Here is a 19,398-nt window from a genome sequence, read left to right as displayed (position 1 = left end):
TGTCCTCGTTATTGTAACTGTTATCCAGCTGCTTTCAATTCAGGCAACACACCCGATTGAGGGCGGTTCTGAAAATAAGAAATTATTACAGGATTGACACCAATTACAATTCCCATCTGAGCTTTTAAGAGCTGTTACCACAGATGCCACAAGTGAAATCAAATATCCTGTGATTAAAAATTTGTCTGGAGAAAAAAACAGCAGACCCAGTGATCTTTCAGGACCAGGGCTGTGAACACCTGGTCTAGACAATGACCAGCCTGCACCATTCATGTTCTAAATGGTGAAGGACTCAAATGAATTTAGACAGAGTTTTCCAATGTCGAACAGTTACAGGTTTAGCTTGATATCTTCAAATTCAAGTTGGCATCTGGAAACAAGATTAAAAGGAGGAAATGAAATCTCCAAGTAGGAATTCTGGGATTTGCTTTCAGAAAAATAAGAAGAAAGAATAAGTGGAATGAGTTGTCCCTTCCAGGGTGCAGTCCCTACCTGGTTCCCTACACTTACAGCATGGGATCTATGGTTTCGATGTCCTACCTTGGAAGACATAGTCTGCTAATGGATGGATGCAACAAGCTGTAAGGTTTTATGTGCAGCTCTATAGTAAGTCAGGTACTGACCAGCACTGTCTTGGCATTTCAACAGGGTATCAAGTGGCAGAAGCTGTCATTTGATCTAATTCCTTTATTTTCGTTTGTGAGAAATTTCATCTGTGAATTAAGAATTTAAGGGTATTGATTTAAGTTGTTGTTGAGTTACAAGGCATTTCAGAGCACCTTGCAGAACTTGTGCCCTCGCAGAATACTGTTGAACAAAGACGGAATGTTAGGGGCATATACTTTGAAAAAGGGTTTCACTTTCTTTTGTTGTAAGGAAATGTAAATACTAATTCAGTGTCTCCCTTACATTATTATTATAACCATTATGTAATGGTCACATGAATAAGACATTTCTCATATAGAAACACAAAACACAAAGATATTAAAATGAAAGTAGAGACCTTTGTTTAAATTATCATTTTTTTAATATAATAAAGCAGTTTTAACACATTTTGCCCCAGAGGTTGCAGTACAATTCGCAAACCGGAGAAATCCTTCAGGTTGGCTTTATACTGAGGAGCAATGGCAATGCAATATAATTACTACTGAATTTCTAAAACTTAAGACAGAGACTGGTATGTTCATGAGCTTTCCTTGTTTCCCAACAGACATGGAATCATGTTACAGCCATTTTCCCAGCATATGACTTCATTTCACTTATCATTCAAGATGACAGCACACAAGGGCAAAGAGAGAATGGAAAAGGAGATTATTTCCTATAAGCAATTTTTGAAAATCAAGAATATGGAAGAAGAAAAATTTAAAAAATTAAATTGAAAATAACTACTATTTGGTACTTAGTAGATTTCAGGTCCGTAACGTTTTATCGTGGGCTTTTTAATTAGCTGTTTGGCTTTGTGTTTGCATGTGTTTTCAGTAATTACTGTATACGTGAAGTAACCAAATCATTATTGCAGCTGTTATGTACAGAACCACAATGAATTGATAACTACATTTGTGCTCATTTTAGTACAATGCAGTCTATGTCCCAATGAAAGAAGATAAAGTTTAAACAAATGAGCATATTTTTCAATATTCAGGTAAATGTACTGTATGATTTGCATTTGAAGGTATGCACTGGCATTTACCGTCTTACTTAATGCTGAAAACAGTTTACTGTTTTACTATACAACATATTTAAATCACTAGGCATGCACTGAACTACAGAGTTCCAGCTCCAGCTATATAATGTTCTCTGTAGGTGGAAAGTACTTGAACCTGAACAGGATTGGCACATACTTCACAAGATATTGAAATACAGTATTCCCACAGTCTTGCAGTTGAGGTTGTGACACGTACTAGATAATATCTGCAACACTAATACACTTCACAGGTTTCTGTAGGTTGCAATATGATTAAGATCTGGGCATTGCTGATGGAAATCTGAGTCTGAAATCATGCCAACCCTTGAATGAGTCAATTTATTTGGGAGGGGGATTTGGGACATCCTAATGTTTTGCCACTGAATGTAAAAAAAATATATAATCATTTTTATATATTTTGGGGAGCTAAAAAAATAAAGGGTGTTGAAATGTAACATGACACAACATACCATGCTTAGCAGACACTGTAATTCACAAAATGAAACATTTGTACCTATGTTTTGTCATTGTCTTAAGTGGAACCAGTGAACTTAGTTTTTTTTGTTAAAACAATATATATCGGCAATTAGACTGGTAGAAACCACTGTAGACATATAAAGTGTGCAACAGAAAATTCAACTCATCTAACAAACAGACTTCAGCAATTGATATTTTACCATCACTGCCAAGTGTAATACCCAGATTTCTACTAACTGTTTCAGATCAAAGGGTATTTAGAGCTAAATACTGTAGCAATAACTGGAAAACCAAGTACGAACGCTATGAGAAATTAGCTATCAGTGCAACTATTAAATGTTGTGTAGCTGTCCCTAACATCCTGTTTCATCACATAAGCAGCTGATTATCACTACTGTGCAGTGTGGCAGGTCGCTTGATGACCTGAACTCAGTTTTCTACAGGAACTCATGCACCACAGTGCCAATTCTTCACATCTGAGGGGAGAAGCCACAGCAGGGACACTCATCGAAATGAGAAAAGGCCGCTACCAACAGAATAACAGTTAACAGAATAACACACTATATGACCGATAGAAAAGTCCTGAGAATAAAACTGAAAGAAAAAGCCAGAACACATTGACTGTGCAGCTTTTTCCGGTCCATTCTGAATATTTTCACACCACCAAGTGCCCACATCTTAGGTTACTTGTTTTTTCCTTTTTTCAGGGAAGTTGAGAACTGATTCTGATGAAAATTTAAAAAACTGGAGGAGCACAGCTGTTGGGCAGCTTTTCTCCTGTGAGCTATGGGGTGCCTGCAACATTGGCATCAGCAAGAGAAACAGTGCTGCTCTGATCGGCGTTAACCGTCCTGTAAGGCACTATAGAGCCAGCACGGCTGATGGCTGAGCCTAATGGGCGTGTCAGAGGGGCACGTCCGCAGTAGGAGCTGGCTCTGGCCCACTCACTGTCCTCACCGTCCCCGTGCAGTACAGGAGTCTGCCCTATAAAGCCGAGTAGGAAAAATGTTGGCGATTCCACATGGAGATGGTAATAAGAAACAAATGCTTCTAATGCTTTTTTTAAAAAATGTCCGGTGAAGTGATAAATGAGATGAGGCAAGGAATGAAAACAGATGTCCTCTTGCAACCCTGCAGGAGCTGAGTTGTATACTCTGTTCTGGACACGTGAGCTTTCGGGTTCACCCTTTTCCGCACCGATGTAAAAACGCCTGTTTTGTTCTCCACGGTAAAGGGTGAGCTGAGCCCTTCTAAATGGAGTAGAGCTTCAGTTGTTCCTCCACGTCCCCCTCTGTCATCTCCCCGAACGTGTCCTTGTTCTCCTTCAGGAGTCTGAAGATGGCAGCCAGCTGCTCCCGCTGGACTCTGAAACACACACACACACGTCAGCAATCTGAGCAAGCTTTTAAAGTGACTGGCACAACTTAAGACCACACAGACAGGATCGGAACATCACAGGAGAGTCAGCTTGAGCTGAGCTGCTGTCTGATTCAGCCGACAACCTTCCTCCTCTGCACGTTCTCCTGGGACGACTCTCAGGGTCGAGCTTGGCTAGGCAACATGATCAAAGACCTTCACACCTGCCTTGAATGCCCGTGACAAATACATGGCACACATCTGCAAAGGCCACTGTAAAATGGAGGCTGACCTGCTGTGGGAACTGCCAAAACCTGAATGGGAAGTTGATTTCTGAACATGCAAACGACTTTTCGTTCAGCAGTGCCAGCTAACAAGGGCTCATAGTGCAAAACGCAAACCGTACAGCCTGAAAACAGGAAAATGAGACAGCCCCTGATGCACATTCCCGTAATTTTCACACTCAGTAAGCAGAGATCTCTATCACACAACCTCTGCTTGCCGACATTGTAAGACCTTGTTTTAGTTTATGTCTTCAGTTTCAACGAAAAAATGACAAGGTTGTGCAAGGCATCTTAGCAAGTAGCTCAATATTTTAAATATTTTCATTTGAAAATAATTGTGGGTTTGTGCATGCAAATGTTTCATTAGACAGTATGGTAGCAATCCCTTTTATTTTAACAAGCCTTTTATGCTGTAATTAAAAAAAAACATGAACACTTATTCAAAGAATCAGGCCAGAATATCCTTGTAGGTGAAGTTATATTTTAAACTAGCATTTCAATGCAAACATTGAAAAAAAGAGTTCCAAATACTTCAGTTAATTTCAGTGAAATATGGAGCATGGGGTTTTATTTTAGAGCTAACATTTATACTGGGGTTTAATAACATTGGGAAATCCTTTTTTAATGGTGTCAATATACCACATTGCTCAACAGAGAGCAACTATGGAATTTACATCTGAGCACCACTTTCAGCCCCTGAAAAAGACACTTGAGGAACCAGTGATAAATCAGGTCACTCGACAACGACCTTCAGTACACACACTTCAGATAACAAAAACACACCAGAAACTCTAAGAACCATTACAGAATTTATTTGTCATCAAACAGTTACATATTATAAGCATATGTAAGCCTACACAGTAGTGTGCATATTCACTACATAACCTCAAGATCTTCCATTTATAAAGCTTTGCACACAAAAATGCATTCATTTACTACAGAAGGTACTATTTTTGTGAATTCATGTTACATTAAACTCATTCAAAGCTAAATCTCAGCTATGCCTTAAAGTGTCTTTAATGCTAATATTTAGTGTAGCCACCTTGGCTTCAAAAACAGACTGACATCATTTTGGCAAGGTACCTTCTAAATCCGTGCTGCTTTCCCGTGATTGGAGTTCAGTACATTTCCCCCATGACCTGCCACTAGACTATCTCAATGTTACAATTACTACAGAAAATGCTTATATGGACAGTAACAGTGGTCATGCACATTATGATGATCTAGTTAACTCAGAAAAACTAACAAAAGCACTGCACCAGCATGGTAAATGAGAGTAAAACTAAGATTCGGTGCACATGAGAAGTCATTAGGCATATTTATGGTGGTAAACCTTAAGAACACAAAAACATGAGAGTAAAACTTAAGATTCGGTGCACATGAGAAGCCATTAGGCATATTTATGGTGGTAAACCTTAAGGACACAAAAACAAACAAGAGAAAGTTGTTCAACATATCTTTCTCACTTCATTGCTTGGTCCAAGAGCTTGTCCAGCCATGTTTTAAGTATCTCTGAGAAATCTATATATAGATAGTATAGCTGGGCAGCTTGTTCCATCCCACTACACCTCTTTGTGTAAACAAGGGATTCCTTTACACACAGGGTTGATGTGATGAGTGGGATCTTCCACTTAGCCTGTACTCCTCAGGAGTCTTCCTTGGCAAAAACAGAATTCAGCTCTACATCTGTACCAAGCTGGGATACGTCCATTTTGAAATTAAGCAAATTAAAAAATTACCATAGAGTTCTCAGGACTAGAGCACTATATCTCTAGTGGTAGAAGGAGCAGCTGAACACTTTCCAGAAAGCACTCCTTGACCGAGGCAGCTGGAGGTTTGTCTCCTGTAGGTTCTGCACACTACAAATTCATGACCTTTGGATATTACTGACTGCGGAACTCCTGAGCAGCAAATTATTGTTGGACTTGCACTGCAATGTATCTAGCATGATGGGGACAGCCAGCAGTTTAAAAGGATTTCCAAATACTCTCCTCTTTGAATAGATGTGTGACTTAGCACTGAAATTGCACAAGTGTATAGAATCTGAAGTACAGAAAAACCTCCTCGTGTTTTAGGCAAGCTATTTGCTTCTAGAGGCTGCAGATTACTTGGAGAAAGTGGATTAAGCTAATCTGATTTGCATTATCAAGTCATGCACATAATTCAGCCCATTGTTTATATGCTAAAAGGTCATATGGATCATTGAAATGCACAGAGAGAATTATCTTATTTCAGTTCGCCAGGACATACAATTTTCACTGACTCGTGTGCAAAGTAAAGACCTTTACTGGATTACTTGAGATCTCCTTTACCTTCCCTGTCCTTCTACCTCATAAATGGTGCAGCCAGCACAGAAAGATTCAAGTTTCAAAGCTTTAGCTTTTTAGCAAGGGCCTGAAAATCAGGCCTATATGTCTGAGTGTTCATTTTGCTCACCATCAATATGTCCAGATAAATAAACACGATTGGTGATTCTTTCTTCCTTCCATCCATCTATGCATTTTCTAACCAATTCATCCAATTTGGGGTTGCAGGGGAGCCAGGGACTATCCCCACAGAAAAACAGACACAAGGCAGGATACAGCCTGGACAGCACACCAGTCCATCACAGGTCAAACACAGACTCACACAATGGGCCAGTTTTCCCAGAAGCCAATTAACCTACAGTACCAGTGTGTCTTTGGACTTGAGGAGGAAACCCACATGAACGTGGGAAGAATATACAATTGCCACGCAGATAGCGGCCCTAGTCCGTAACTGAAACCATGACCCCAGAAATGATGTGATGCTAACCCCTTCTTATTACCTTGAAATGGCAGATTTTTACTCCACTTAAGTGGTCTTAAGCAGAATATCGGAAAAACGTTTGCAGCTGAGTAATATTCCACCTCAAAAAGCAGTGAAGGATAGAATGGACCTCAGTTGCTGTTAGCACTACATCCACTTGACTTTAAATTGCCAAATTACATGGGCCTTTAGCATGATTCCAAAACAAACCTTAAGAAACGACAATTTGTGTTAATGCATTCACATGCACTGCTACAATAGTCACTTTTAGAGATGGACAACTAACTGCTGTACTACTAGCTATTTGCTTTAAGGTAGCCATGACAGGATCTCCTGAAGATGATTCTTATCTCTTTAATGTTGCACACTGAAAGCAACAATAATGAGTCAGAAAGACAATCTTAATAGAACCTGTTTCTCCCCCCCCAGCACCTCTGCCTTTTACAAGTGCTCAGCTATTGCTATAAAGAATGATTACACAATAAATCCACTGAGACTTTAAAGACATGGGCATAGTGAAATCTCTTTAACATGAAGACCTAGGATTAAAAGAGACAATAATCAGATCTCTTTTTGGAAAACCTACTGCATACTGTTTAAAACTATACTGGAACTTACCATAGAAACAAGCAGCTGTGTGAACAGGTACATATTAATTGGAGATCTGACTCAGGGTATGCACATGTGGAATAAAACACTAGTGCCAAAGTGAAGAGTAGCTTTTCAAGAGGTGTTCCGTAAGCAGGTGGATGATGATATATAAGCACAGAGAAGGGGATGCCACTATTAAGGTTGGGATGCCAGTAGCCAGGGATGTAGTTGCTGTTGTTATTGGTCATTTTGACCCCCGGAAACTCAGCAGTTTAAAATCCTTTGTCTTATGACTTTTGCACAATAAAACTTTTGTAATATGATCTTGGCAGACCTTTAGTGTTTCTAGACTAGCTCTTCTTGAACAAACACACTTTGGCACCACCAGGCCTGTTTTATTCTTAGAGGCTACAGAGTTCCCAGTGCATGACTAATCCTCTGACAGCTCTGCCACAGCAGTACATATCAGTTATGTTATGCATACTTTTAAATCTCATTTCCTCAACGTTGAATCGCTGTCAAAGGGAAACCTGTTTATTGTTCAATGCCACTTAGACTAACATTCTCTCGATTACAAAAGGGAGGGACTCAGCTGCTGGATTAGTGAAGAAACTCCTTTAGCTAGGGCATCTCATTTTGGCTTATCAAATGGAAATGATTAGTTAACTTGGAGTCAGCAATAGCTATTAAATAAGCAACAATCGACCCTAATTGCTCTTTGAACCTTCAGCAGGTCTGTCAGTTTCACCAAATTTCATAATGTTCCCCCAATTCAAATTCTAGTTCTCTCGTCTCCCACAGATTCTAAGTTTTCATTTAAACCAAGTTCTCAGTTACTTAACTGAACTCAAGTTCCTAAATTAAAATAAAAAGTAGGGTACGTTGTGAGTCTCCAATGTAATGGCCAAATGGAAACTCCAGCTACAGTACATTTGAGAATTTAAATTGAAGTAAATCATAGTAGCTGTTCAGTTAAGGGTTCTGAGAGCTCAGCCAGAATTAAAAGCTTTGTGTCTCTACTGTAGATGAAACGGGGAACTATTGCCAAAGAGTTTGAATTGCACACAGAATGGGAAGATGCAGATAGAGGAACAACCCCAGTTATACACACAGGAAAGTGTTTTTCTAGAAAGGAACCTTTCCAGAAGAGCAACCAAGTAACCAATATAATTCTAGAGCTCACCCTTCTTTAGTTGTGATACATAAGGGATGTTTGCCTGAAAGGTAATATTTAACAAGGTGTTGCAAAGACGAAGGCCAGAAGAACTCAATCTTAGCATAAAAGGGTATGCAAAGGACAATGAAACATGACTCCTTTAATCACAACATCCAGAAGCGGTCAAGAAGTTTTTAAGCACCCGTCTTTTATGTACTCACTTCTAAAATTAAGAATTTATTTTTCTCTCATAATAACCCATGGAAAGGTAGTGCAATAGAAATGTTACAAGCAGGGCAAAGCACACAACTCCATGCTCTGTATGTTGGCCATTCTTCAGCGTGTATGCAACAGTTAACCAAAGGAAAGACACATGCATTTGAAAACAAACTTGATGTTGAAGCATACTGTAGGATTAATTAATCCCTCCCAAACTTGATTGATTTTATTTATTTTTTGAAAGTTTGAAGCCTTATGCTTCTGTCCATCAGAAGAATAATGACAGTTTTCAACAGCAGAGTGCATAACAGAGATTGGAAGGGATAAACTGCTCAGGAAAGGTCGTCAGATTCTTCTTAGGGTTCATTTCTCTCAAGAAAGTGTGAAGGTTCTTTTAAGTCTACTCTTCAGGTCTGAAAAACAAAAAAACAAAAAAAACAAAACAGGATTAAACATATCTGGTATGTTCTCTCCCTCTCTGTATTCTTACGACACTCCAGGAAATAGAAAAATTAATAAATTAAACAACAAATCAAGTTCAGACTTCTCGCTTCAAAACTGGAAATGACCTTTATTCATAAAATATCACATCACCTAAATGCTCAGCTGCAACCTGTCAGAGATAATTAAGGGTTACAGTACTGAGGATGTTTTTTGTTTTAATGTGAGAGCAACCGAGAAGACGACAATACACAAAAAACACAAAACAAACAGTGGTTGAAGACTTTTACCTCATCATTAACTGGTTTTTCCCTGCCTTTAAAATGATCTTTTACTTTCCAGAAGCACCACTTCTGCCAGCTGGTACAAGCAGACCCCAAAACATCCAAAAAGCAATGGGGACCTTTTTTTATTCCACATTTTCCAAGTATTTATTCTTTCCAGACACTATCACTGTAAAAATGTACTGCCCAAAACTCACCCCATGACAATCACTGAATGGGGATTTTCAACACTCATTGATAAAACCATGAGGAAAAGATTCCTCTTAGCTGTTTTTCAAACAGAAGCATTTACATTTTGCAATTACTGTTATTAATAATTTTTACCCATAAAATGGGATGGTTTTAATTACACACTACAAAATACCTCCTGAACCTAATTATGTAGAAAGACGGAGATATGCAAGACACTCTAAAATAACTAGTCCTCAACTGTCCTAAAATAAGTTAAGTGTAATTTGATTTTTAACCTACAATTAAAGCTATAAACATTTAACACATCAGTTAATATGATTAACCATCATAACAAAATTGTTCTCATCAATATTCAGAAACAAAACAGATACATTACAAAAATGAAAGCTTGTGAATTTTGAGTCTTTAAAAGGAAAATAACGTCTTCATAAATTAAGTTTCACGGACCTGGTTTTAATGCCAAATGTTTACTGATTAAAGTGGATTCGAAACATCTCCTTTAACTATTTTATTTTTTAAGTTTAAATCAATTTCATACTCATTGCACATTCTCAGTCTTCACGTCCAAGGGATGACACTACTTTCTGAATCAGGAAACAGAAGAATGGATTCTTTAGCCAAACAGCATTCCTGTTTAACTAAGCAGTCATTATAAATACTACCTTTATCAAAGGTATTCATACAGAAACCTTCACAGCGTTATAATCAATACATGTCTTACAAATCCATTAACAAACTGAACAACAATCCTGATGACATGTCATCTCCTATTTAATAAACATTCACAGAGTTCCTACGTGTGCATTATGCCCTACACTTAAGGCAGAACCCATGTATGTAAATATGCATCATTGTTGGTTTTACTAGGAGTGAAATTTGACTAAACAGTGATGACACCTTTTAAAAACAAAGTACATTTAAAAGTAAATTTACAGGATATTACCATACAGCTGGATAACCGATAGACTGCTCAAGCACAAATAGCTTCTGGGACATGATTCTTGCCCTTGAGTAAAATTTTCAACAGCGCTGCCACTAATTCTTCGATAGAGTCCACTGACGTGCTTCACTAATTTAATTACTCCCCACACATCCTGCCACACAAGTTTCTGTAGAAATGTATTTGACAGAATGCCAATTCACCTCACCATGGCAATCAAAACACCTGACAAACACACACTTGTTCTAGTCAAGAAACGGTATACAAAAAACAAATGGGTGAAATAACTCAAACGTGAATTTCAAGTTATTGCTTAAGTAAAGAACGTACAAACCAACTTACCTTCACTACAATAGAGCACTGGAGTTGGTGTCCACCCAGGGTCATTAATCATGCAGGGGAAGAAGCAATCTAGCATGAACTGCTGTAGCCCAGCGACGCAGAGCAGCACCATTAAGGTTATCAGAGAAACGGCAGGCTGCTTATGAACAGAACGTGCAGGTCTAGTGCTCAAGGCTGGGGTTAAAAAAAGGGTTAGAAGGGTCAATGGAAAATGAAAAGGGTTAGTGGAATTTGTTAGTTTCCAAAGGTTGCATGTTGGTCCAATGTGGCTAATTAATTCAGCAGGGCAGGAGCATTGCTGTGAAAGCAGTATTCAATGTCACCAGCAATTTTCATATTTTCAGGCAGCTGGCTTTCTTGCGAGCATGGTTATTGTAAAAATCTAAATGCAGTCATTCATTAATCATGTTCACTTCCTATTCAAGCAAAAGAAAAGGACTGTGCTGCTTCAGCAGATCTTAGGTCACACACGATCCAGCAGAATGAGCTCAAAGGCCGCTTTTCTGTTGATCTAAAGTGGTTATACTGTACACACACACACAACATGAATCCTACATCTCGGAACCAGGGAAGCATTTTAGTATAACACTCGCTCAGATTGCCATCGGTTGTGGTTCACTCAAAAGCTACCCCTGCAATCTTCCTGGCAATCTTCTTTGCGAGTATTTTTAGAAATGTTTTTGCAGGAAATTCAAAATCTGAGCAAAGCCGCGTGTACATATTGTAGGGTCTGTAAAATACTGAAAATTTAAACCGCAGATCTTAACAGAAGCTACAAGAAAGTGTTCAACAAAACCCTCTGTGCACTCTCGTCATCCTGTTGTTCGTTTCATTTTTCTCAGGTGAGTACGTGAAAGTGTTAACTTCATTAATTTTCACAATTAACAGCAGTCAAAAAGCTAAACCAAGCCTTGGATTTCCCTGGACATTTTACTCCATAATTCCAGACAGGTGAACAATCAGTAGTCATGACAGAAAACAACAACAAAAAATACACTCAAGAGCATGAAACAAAAATATAAAACATGTTTTCAAAATGCTTTCCTCTAAGGGCAAATATGAGTCCTGTTTTGCCCCAAACAGAGGAGCAGGTCACATTTTAAAAGACATTTTGTTTTTGCTTTTTCGTTCAAGCACTTTCCTAGATCTGAATGAGGTCACTCTGATGGGCTGCCTACACAACCTTCCAAGAAAGGCAAAGAGACCCCATGCATGTTGGTTTACGAGTCTTTAACTAATCCTACTTTCGAGGTATGAGAGGATAAAAATTATATTTAAGGAATTTTACATTCCACCACTCAAATATTACTTTGGAAAAAGTTGTATAGGCACACATTTATTCTAACAAGTTTCCTACCAACACTGAGTGATAAACAAGAACCAAATCTCAGCAGATCTCCAATGATCCTTTCCTTGAACACAGATCAATACAGTTCACTTACAGTTTCCCTTAAGTGCTTCTCTGAATAATGCAGAAAACATGATTGATGGAAACAACCACTCTTTTACCGAACAAGATTTTTTTTTTATTCATTCACATCCTTAAACAAATGTTGAGCATTTCATTCACTTCATTCCTAGTTGCTGTTATGCAAGTGTAACGAGTTATCAAAGCTGTGTTTCTCTTTTTCTGCTCATGATCTCATCTCAGATGCGCAAAGAGGGAAAATTCCAATGTAAGAACATAGAAATAGTTTTGTTGCATGTCAGACATTGAATCCCAGCAAAATTATGATGGCAAATTAACGATAACCCACTGTTTTCCACATCTACCAGCCCTAAAGCTCACTGAGGACCAGCCTTAACAGAGCCCAGTCTGTAGACACAAGACCAGTGAGTCATGCTCTTCACAAGTTTTGAGCATTGAATTTTGGCTGTACTGTGGGAGCTCAGTTTTGGCCATGATCACAGGATGTTATAAAAAAGATGCCCATCAGTTTTCATTTTGAGCGACCTGTTCTATTCAGGTTTTAAAAATACATTTAGATTTTTTTTCCTACATGTGGTTGTAACACAGTTGTGTGGAACCTTGTGCATTTTAAAGGGTCTAGAACAGGGGTCCTAAAAAGGTACCTGCTGATTTTCATCATATCTGAGCTCTTTGTTAAATTAATTCTTAACTTAAGAAACATAATGCATAAGAACCAAAAAAGAAAACCTCCCAGATGTTCAGGAACTAAAAACAATTCCAGAGTCCACACTTAACCTATTTAGTCTCCATTTGGTATTCAGTTATTTAATAGAGTGCTCAGATGGAACAAAAACCAGCAGGTCTATGAGTTCCCAGGACCAGGATAGGGAAGCCGGGCATCAGGCATCAGGATAGAGGGCTTTCAGTACAAGTACATAAGGGACAGTCAGGTCGCCAACAGCACTGTACAACTTATCACCAAGATGTTAATATGGAACTAGAGTGAACTGATACCAAATTATAAGCCAGTTTAAGAGATACTTAAATTTTAGAAGCACCCCAAGATGGCTCCTCAGAAGGACTCGAGGATCATTGGGCATGTGAAAGAAAAAGTGTCCTTCGTTGGTACTTTTAGACCTTGATGACACTGAAAGCTCTGAACTGCAGGGAACCAAACTGAAAACTGTCTGTCTTGGATCAGGGTTCCCAGTTCCTTGTCCTTGGAAGCCCATACTCCTGCTAGTTTCCCTTCCAGCTAAACAAAGCTGGAATTGAACTAACAAATGGCTTAATTTGAATATGTGCCTTTTTCCCCCCCCATTAAAAATTTAGCAAAAAGTAAAAGTTTGGGATTTTATTTATGGAATTTTCCTCAAACAAGCTTCAGCTTCAGCTTGGGCCAAGCTTCAGTTGTCAGGGCTCAGTTGTGTAACCGCGATTTCAACCCCTTGAAACATTGTATTCTCCTGCAATGAGGGACACAGTCTTGTGGAGGTCGCCAAAGTCTCAGTAGTGGCGCTGCGTCTGTGTTCTCAGCCTGTGAGCAACTGCGATCGAATCCTGACATGATCACGGTAAGGCACTGGACAACCCCGCATTTAGTTATGTGCCACAATGATGCAATTGGGTGTCTGGAAAGATGTAGAGCCTTGTTCTCTCACTAGATTGAGCCCACCATTATAACAACCATCATCTTTTTTAACATACTCAACATTTGCAGCAACATCTGCAGTTTCCCCCCCCAAGTGTCATATGAATGCAAACTGTGTTATTGTGAAGATTTGCAATTTGCGTTATCACATTTTGTGAACATAAACATAATTATTTCCCAAGAGATAATGATCCAAAACCCACTGCTAATGTAGTCACACCAGAAGCTGAGCTGGAAAGTGTTGGAAATACTTGAATGTCCACTACAATGTCTAGACAAATATCTGACAAAATGAAAGAGGACTCCACAGAGTCTGAGAAAAATAAGAAAGATCCTTAAACCTTAGACTTGAGGAATGCAGAACAAGACCTAAAACTTACGAAAATCAACACTGGTAACTGTTAAATGTAGACAGACTGAGGACACTAAAGGGTATAAAAAGCAGGAGTGTTTTTCAATTCAATTTATACACTTTTTTGCAATGTTTACACAGTTCAATATATTTTGCTAAAATTATTTTTTTTGTTAAAAAAACAATACTTTGATGCAGCAGTAGTAAGTTCTATGTTCTAAGCTCTGAAACATGTGCACTGTCTTCACCCTGATTGTGCCAACACAAGGAATCTTAGCATAGGGTTATAAAATGAAAAAGGTGCATTTCAGAGTTTTTTTTAAAGAAAGGACCTATCCCACATTCTAACTGAAGGGATATATTCTTAAAATAGTTACTGCCCTCCTTTTTCACACTCAATTTTTAAACCAGAAAAACACACAGGTGCATAATACACATGCTTACAAAGCTCTGTTGAGTCTCCAAAAGCTCTTTGAAAGTGCAGTTTTAATTAGATAATGACAAGGAATTTTTTTAATTCAGTCCAATACAGAACAAATGAATACAAACCAACTATTTACCCAGCTCAACACGCCTTGTGTGTAGGAAGAACAATTTATTTTCAGGTTCAAAGGTTCTCAGTTCTTGAAATCCACACACAAACAGGCCAAGTCAGACGTCACATCCACATCGACTCAGAAAAGACAGCCTGTCGTAAATTATCTACTAACAAGAGGGAGTGTCAGATTGCAGTCTTTTAACCACCTCTTGCCACACTGGGCGTTAGTTTTTTAACATGACAAAATTATTCCCATTGTAGAGAAAAATGATGTAAATGCTGAAGGACTGCAAGTCAGACTCTACAGATGTGCAGTAAATGCCCAGAAATATAAAGCCAGCAACTTACTACAGATTTTGAATATGACAATCGCATGCCATGATAATCTTTCACAAAAGGAGCAATGATCAAAACCAAAGGAAAAGTCAATATCCTCACACAACTCAATGACTGGAGACCACAAACAATTAATGAAGAACTCTAATAACTGCAGAGGCCAAGACTTAGCTCTTAAGCAGCATTCACTCTGGAGCCAATTTCAGCTTCACATCCATATCAATCCTCTCCAAACCAAAGAATCGGCTTGAGGAGCTGGGGGCTGCTTTCGTCCATGAAGGCACTGTGCTTGAAACCGAAACTCTAACCACCCTAACTATTTACTTTTCAAGCAATAAAAATTCCTTTTAAGACCACGGAAAACAAAACAGACAACAGAAAACAACTAAGCAGATGCAGCAGGTCACAGGACCTGATAAGTGATTTTCAAGAAGTCAACAATCAATGCAAAGACCTCTAGTCAGGTATGCCGGGGTATCTGAACCGTTGCGAAAGTGACAAACAGTCCAGTTCACTGTGGTGATAGATGTTTTCACACACAGATCCACCTGTGAGATTATTTCCCCTAAAACAAGACTGAAGGGTCATTCAACTGCCAAACAAGTAAAACAAGTATTTATAAGCAACATGTTAGTCCTCTCTCCTTTAAAAATAAAGAAAGGTTTGGCTGGCATAATTAAATCCCGTTCCTGACCTATTCCACCACACAAAATGGGTTTCAAAGGAGATGTCTGAAGATATTGGATGCCAATTAGATCTTCCTTGACTTAGTACAAAATCCTTCTGCTCCTCATTCCAGCCCATCACTCCATTACATTAGATCCATCAGAAATGTTAGGAGCTGCCTAACTAATTGTTTAATACAATTAATTAAAAAACACCTGACTCATAATGTGGGCTCCAAAATTACAGATGTATTCCATTTATTATGCTTGAAATGCTTTCATTTTTCAGAAGAATGCTTTCAGTAGCCATGTACCTCCACATCAAAGGTCTGATTATTGAAAAGCAAACTCTGGCAGATTATGACTCAGCTCTCCAACTCAAAAACATAAAACTAGCAAGAAACAGCGCACTTCTATACAATCTGACCTTGTTTTGGTTCTCCAGACTGTGACAATTGTTCTCTCCAGTTACACAAGAATTCTCTTCCGTCATCATCGACGATGTTTGTGATGCATTCTTACGTTTTTTGTTTTGTATTACAGAGTTAACAATTGGCTTTGTGACTTATTACCATTTTTTTTTTACTTTGCGAATTTGGAGCCAAAAATCAACACACTTCTCTCTTCTTCCTCCCAAATTCATTTTCAAGCTGGCAATTCAGCTTAGAGTCAAATGAACTTGTACGCCACAGGTTATCCTTCAGAAGCAAATAAATTAACAAACCCAGCAGAGTAAGAAATTGAAGATGAGCTAAAATGTCATAAACATGAATCTGCAGTTACACAACACTGAAGCTTCCACTTGCAAACCAGCAGGAAGCCTAAAATTCAAATCAAGACAAAACCTTCTTCAGAAAGACTAAGTGGTTCTGTGCCTGCTGTCCTTTGCTTTCCCACTATATTCCAAGCCCTTATTGTAATTGTGTATTTCTGCTGTTTCCTCTCATTGTGTGTTTTTTTTTATTTCTTACTGGCAGACACTTTGAGAAGCCATTTTTAAAAGCAGTATATAAAATAAAGATTATAGAAATCAGGAACACTTTGAAATTAAGGTAAAGCCTAGTCGGCTTTAACTAAGAAAACTAAAACCATCACCAGTACTACTTTTAATACTTTTCTGCATGTAATTAACCTCTACTTGTTCCTTTGCCCTTACATAGAAACGTTATAGTTAGCCTACAGCCCCCCTAGTGGCTGAAGAGGAAGGTACAGGGACTCTCCCATGTATTGTACTGTACTCTGACAGTACCCGCACAGCCTTCTTGCAATATTATTATATATTTATCAATGCCTTGTCGTAGCCATGGATTCACGAAGACTACGCATAACCCTCATCATTCACAAGCTTCTTTTAATTACTCAGCATTTTTACATATTTGGAAAAAAATCTTGAACCGGCTTAATTAATGGTCCCCAGTGACCAAAAGAATTCAGCTGTTCATACTCAAAATCTGCAATACCAGAAGATAACACGGGGCTTCATATGTACACCATCCTTGTAAAATACAAGAAAAACGGAGCACTAACACAGAAGGGCGCAACCCTGTACTTCTTGAAAATTCATCCATCACCCTGCAACTCACAACTGGCAACCCACTGAAGCTAAGCAGGTGTGAGCCTGGTCAGTACCTGGATGGGAAAAACTAAGGTTGCTGCTGGAAGAGGTGCTAGTGGGGCCAGCAGGGGGCGCTCACCCTGCAGTCCATGTGGGTCCTAATGCCCCAGTATAGTGACGGGGACACTATACTGTAAACAGGCGCCGTCCTTCGGCGGAGACGTAAAACCGAGGTCCTGACTCTCTGTGGTCATTAAAAATCCCAGGGCGTTTCTCGAAAAGAGTAGGGGTGTAACCCCGGCGTCCTGGCCAAATTTCCCATTGGCCCTTACCAATCATGGCCTCCTAATAATCCCCCTTTTTGAATTGGCTACATTACTCTGCTCTCCTCCCCACTGATAGCTGATGTGTGGTGAGCGTTCTGGCGCACTATGGCTGCCGTTGCATCATCCAGGTGGAGGCTGCACATTGGTGGTGGTGGAGGGGAGTCCCCATTACCTGTAAAGCGCTTTGAGTGGAGTGCCCAGAAAAGCGCTATATAAGTGTAAGCAATTATTATTATTATTATCTTCTAACCACTTTATCCATCTCAGGCTCGTGAGGCAGCTGGAGCCTGTCTTGGCAAGCGATGGGGATAAGGCAGGATGCACCCTGGACAGGACACCAGTCCAATCGCAAGACACAGACAGTTAAAGGCACAAAAACACACTCAAACCTGGGCCAGTTTTCCCCAGAAGTCAGTTCACCTAACTGTGTTTTTGGTTTGTGGGAGGAAACCGTAGCACCTGGAGGACAGGTAAAACATGCAAACTCCACACAGTTAGCACCACATATCCATAACTGAGACCAGGACCCCAGTGTTGTGAGGCAGCAAAGCAAACCACTACACATTTGAGTTCACCCTTTCTTGGAAATCTATAAATCTAATTTACAGCAACATTACATTGAAATACTGAAAATGGAAATAGAATGCCATCCGTTCCATAATTGTAGGATAAAACTCTCAGGGTGAGATGTGTCTAAAGTCTTAAAATGTTTTAAGTTCTTAGAACAAAGGGTATTTCGCAGCTGTTATAACTAGTAGTGGCACGCACAGAAAAAAAAATCTGCCTGTTCATCACCTAGGATTTTGTAACATTTTTAAAGACAAAGATTACTGAAACTGTTAAATATTACAGCATTTGTCCACTAGAGGGGGTGGTGAATTAACTATTGTATTTGTGCTGAAGGGGAGAATTAAATATTGCACAGCCTTACATGGGATGAACTGAATCCATCTGTGTAGCTTACTTTCAGAACCTTCTTGAAACACTAATGGTATTTCCGAACTCAAGCGTAAGAGGTATGAGACAAGAAAAATGGCCTTGATAGATTAGCAGTTGTGCAAAAACGTTTAGCAGTTGTGCACTTTCCTAAACATGAAACCAAGGCGAAAAATATCTGGAAAAATAGTCCATCCTATATTTTCCAATTATAAAGTCCCAAACACAAAGTTCACTTACAATGTCATTGTTCATTATAACTATAAAGTCATGTTTATGACCCTTCATTGTGAAAAGTCTTGTGTTCTACTGTACCTCCCGTTTCTTTGTGTACCATTTATAGCCACATGTGTCCTATAACCGTGCTGAATAGAGCCTTGTGTCCTGCCATCCAGGGCCTGGAGCTCCAGCTGTCTCTGGAACTACAGCAGGCAGAGTCAGACCTTGCTTTCTTACAGGGAAGCAAACACAATATAACAGGAGGCGCACAATGCTGGCCCTGAGGTGGAAGAGTTTAAATTAAAAACACAGCTGTATGCGCACATGTCCACGAAAAGGAAATGGGATTGTGTGTCTGCACCCCGTCACCGTGGCAATGAACATGACGGACCACAAAAATCATTGAGCCTCGGGACCAAATCTCCCTATCCAGTCTCGACTTGCAGCCTACAAGGTTTAAAGTTGGCGAGTATGTCTCTTAGGGCTGGGGGCAGTCCCAGTTTCTGCGGCTTCAGAGTAGGCGAGATTGATGGACCACGCAGTTGTGTTACAGGTTAATTCCTCCTCTGAACACTTGTGAGTATGTACGCAGAGCTGACAGCAGGCAGCCATCAGGGTGACGTTCTTTGCTCCAGCTTGCACTGGAGCCACACTGC

The 19,398-nt window shown here is 39.3% G+C and overlaps 1 protein-coding gene across 3 annotated transcripts in view; it reads right to left on the bottom strand.

Moving 5' to 3' along the window:
• Positions 1 to 1,004: 1,004 nt before the first annotated feature.
• LOC148652566 (uncharacterized) overlaps positions 1,005 to 19,398 on the bottom strand; it is a 47,544-nt gene continuing 29,150 nt past the window's right edge. For 2 of the 3 annotated variants that reach the window (XM_088599463.1, XM_088599464.1), the window contains one exon: positions 8,543 to 8,967. Coding sequence is in view for 2 of the 3 variants with exons in the window: in XM_088599464.1 (XP_088455590.1) it covers positions 8,955 to 8,967 (13 nt within the window). In the remaining variant the exon portion in view is untranslated. Of the gene's footprint in view, positions 3,527 to 8,542; positions 8,968 to 19,398 lie in introns of those variants that run through there. The other variant, XM_088599462.1, reaches the window with a different exon arrangement.

Source organism: Lepisosteus platostomus, chromosome 11 (genome assembly GCF_059453375.1).
Source record: "Lepisosteus platostomus isolate fLepPlt1 chromosome 11, fLepPlt1.hap1, whole genome shotgun sequence".
Lineage (NCBI taxonomy): Eukaryota > Metazoa > Chordata > Actinopteri > Semionotiformes > Lepisosteidae > Lepisosteus > Lepisosteus platostomus.
Note: the sequence above shows the minus strand (reverse complement) of the source record. Positions and strands in the feature narration are given on the sequence as shown.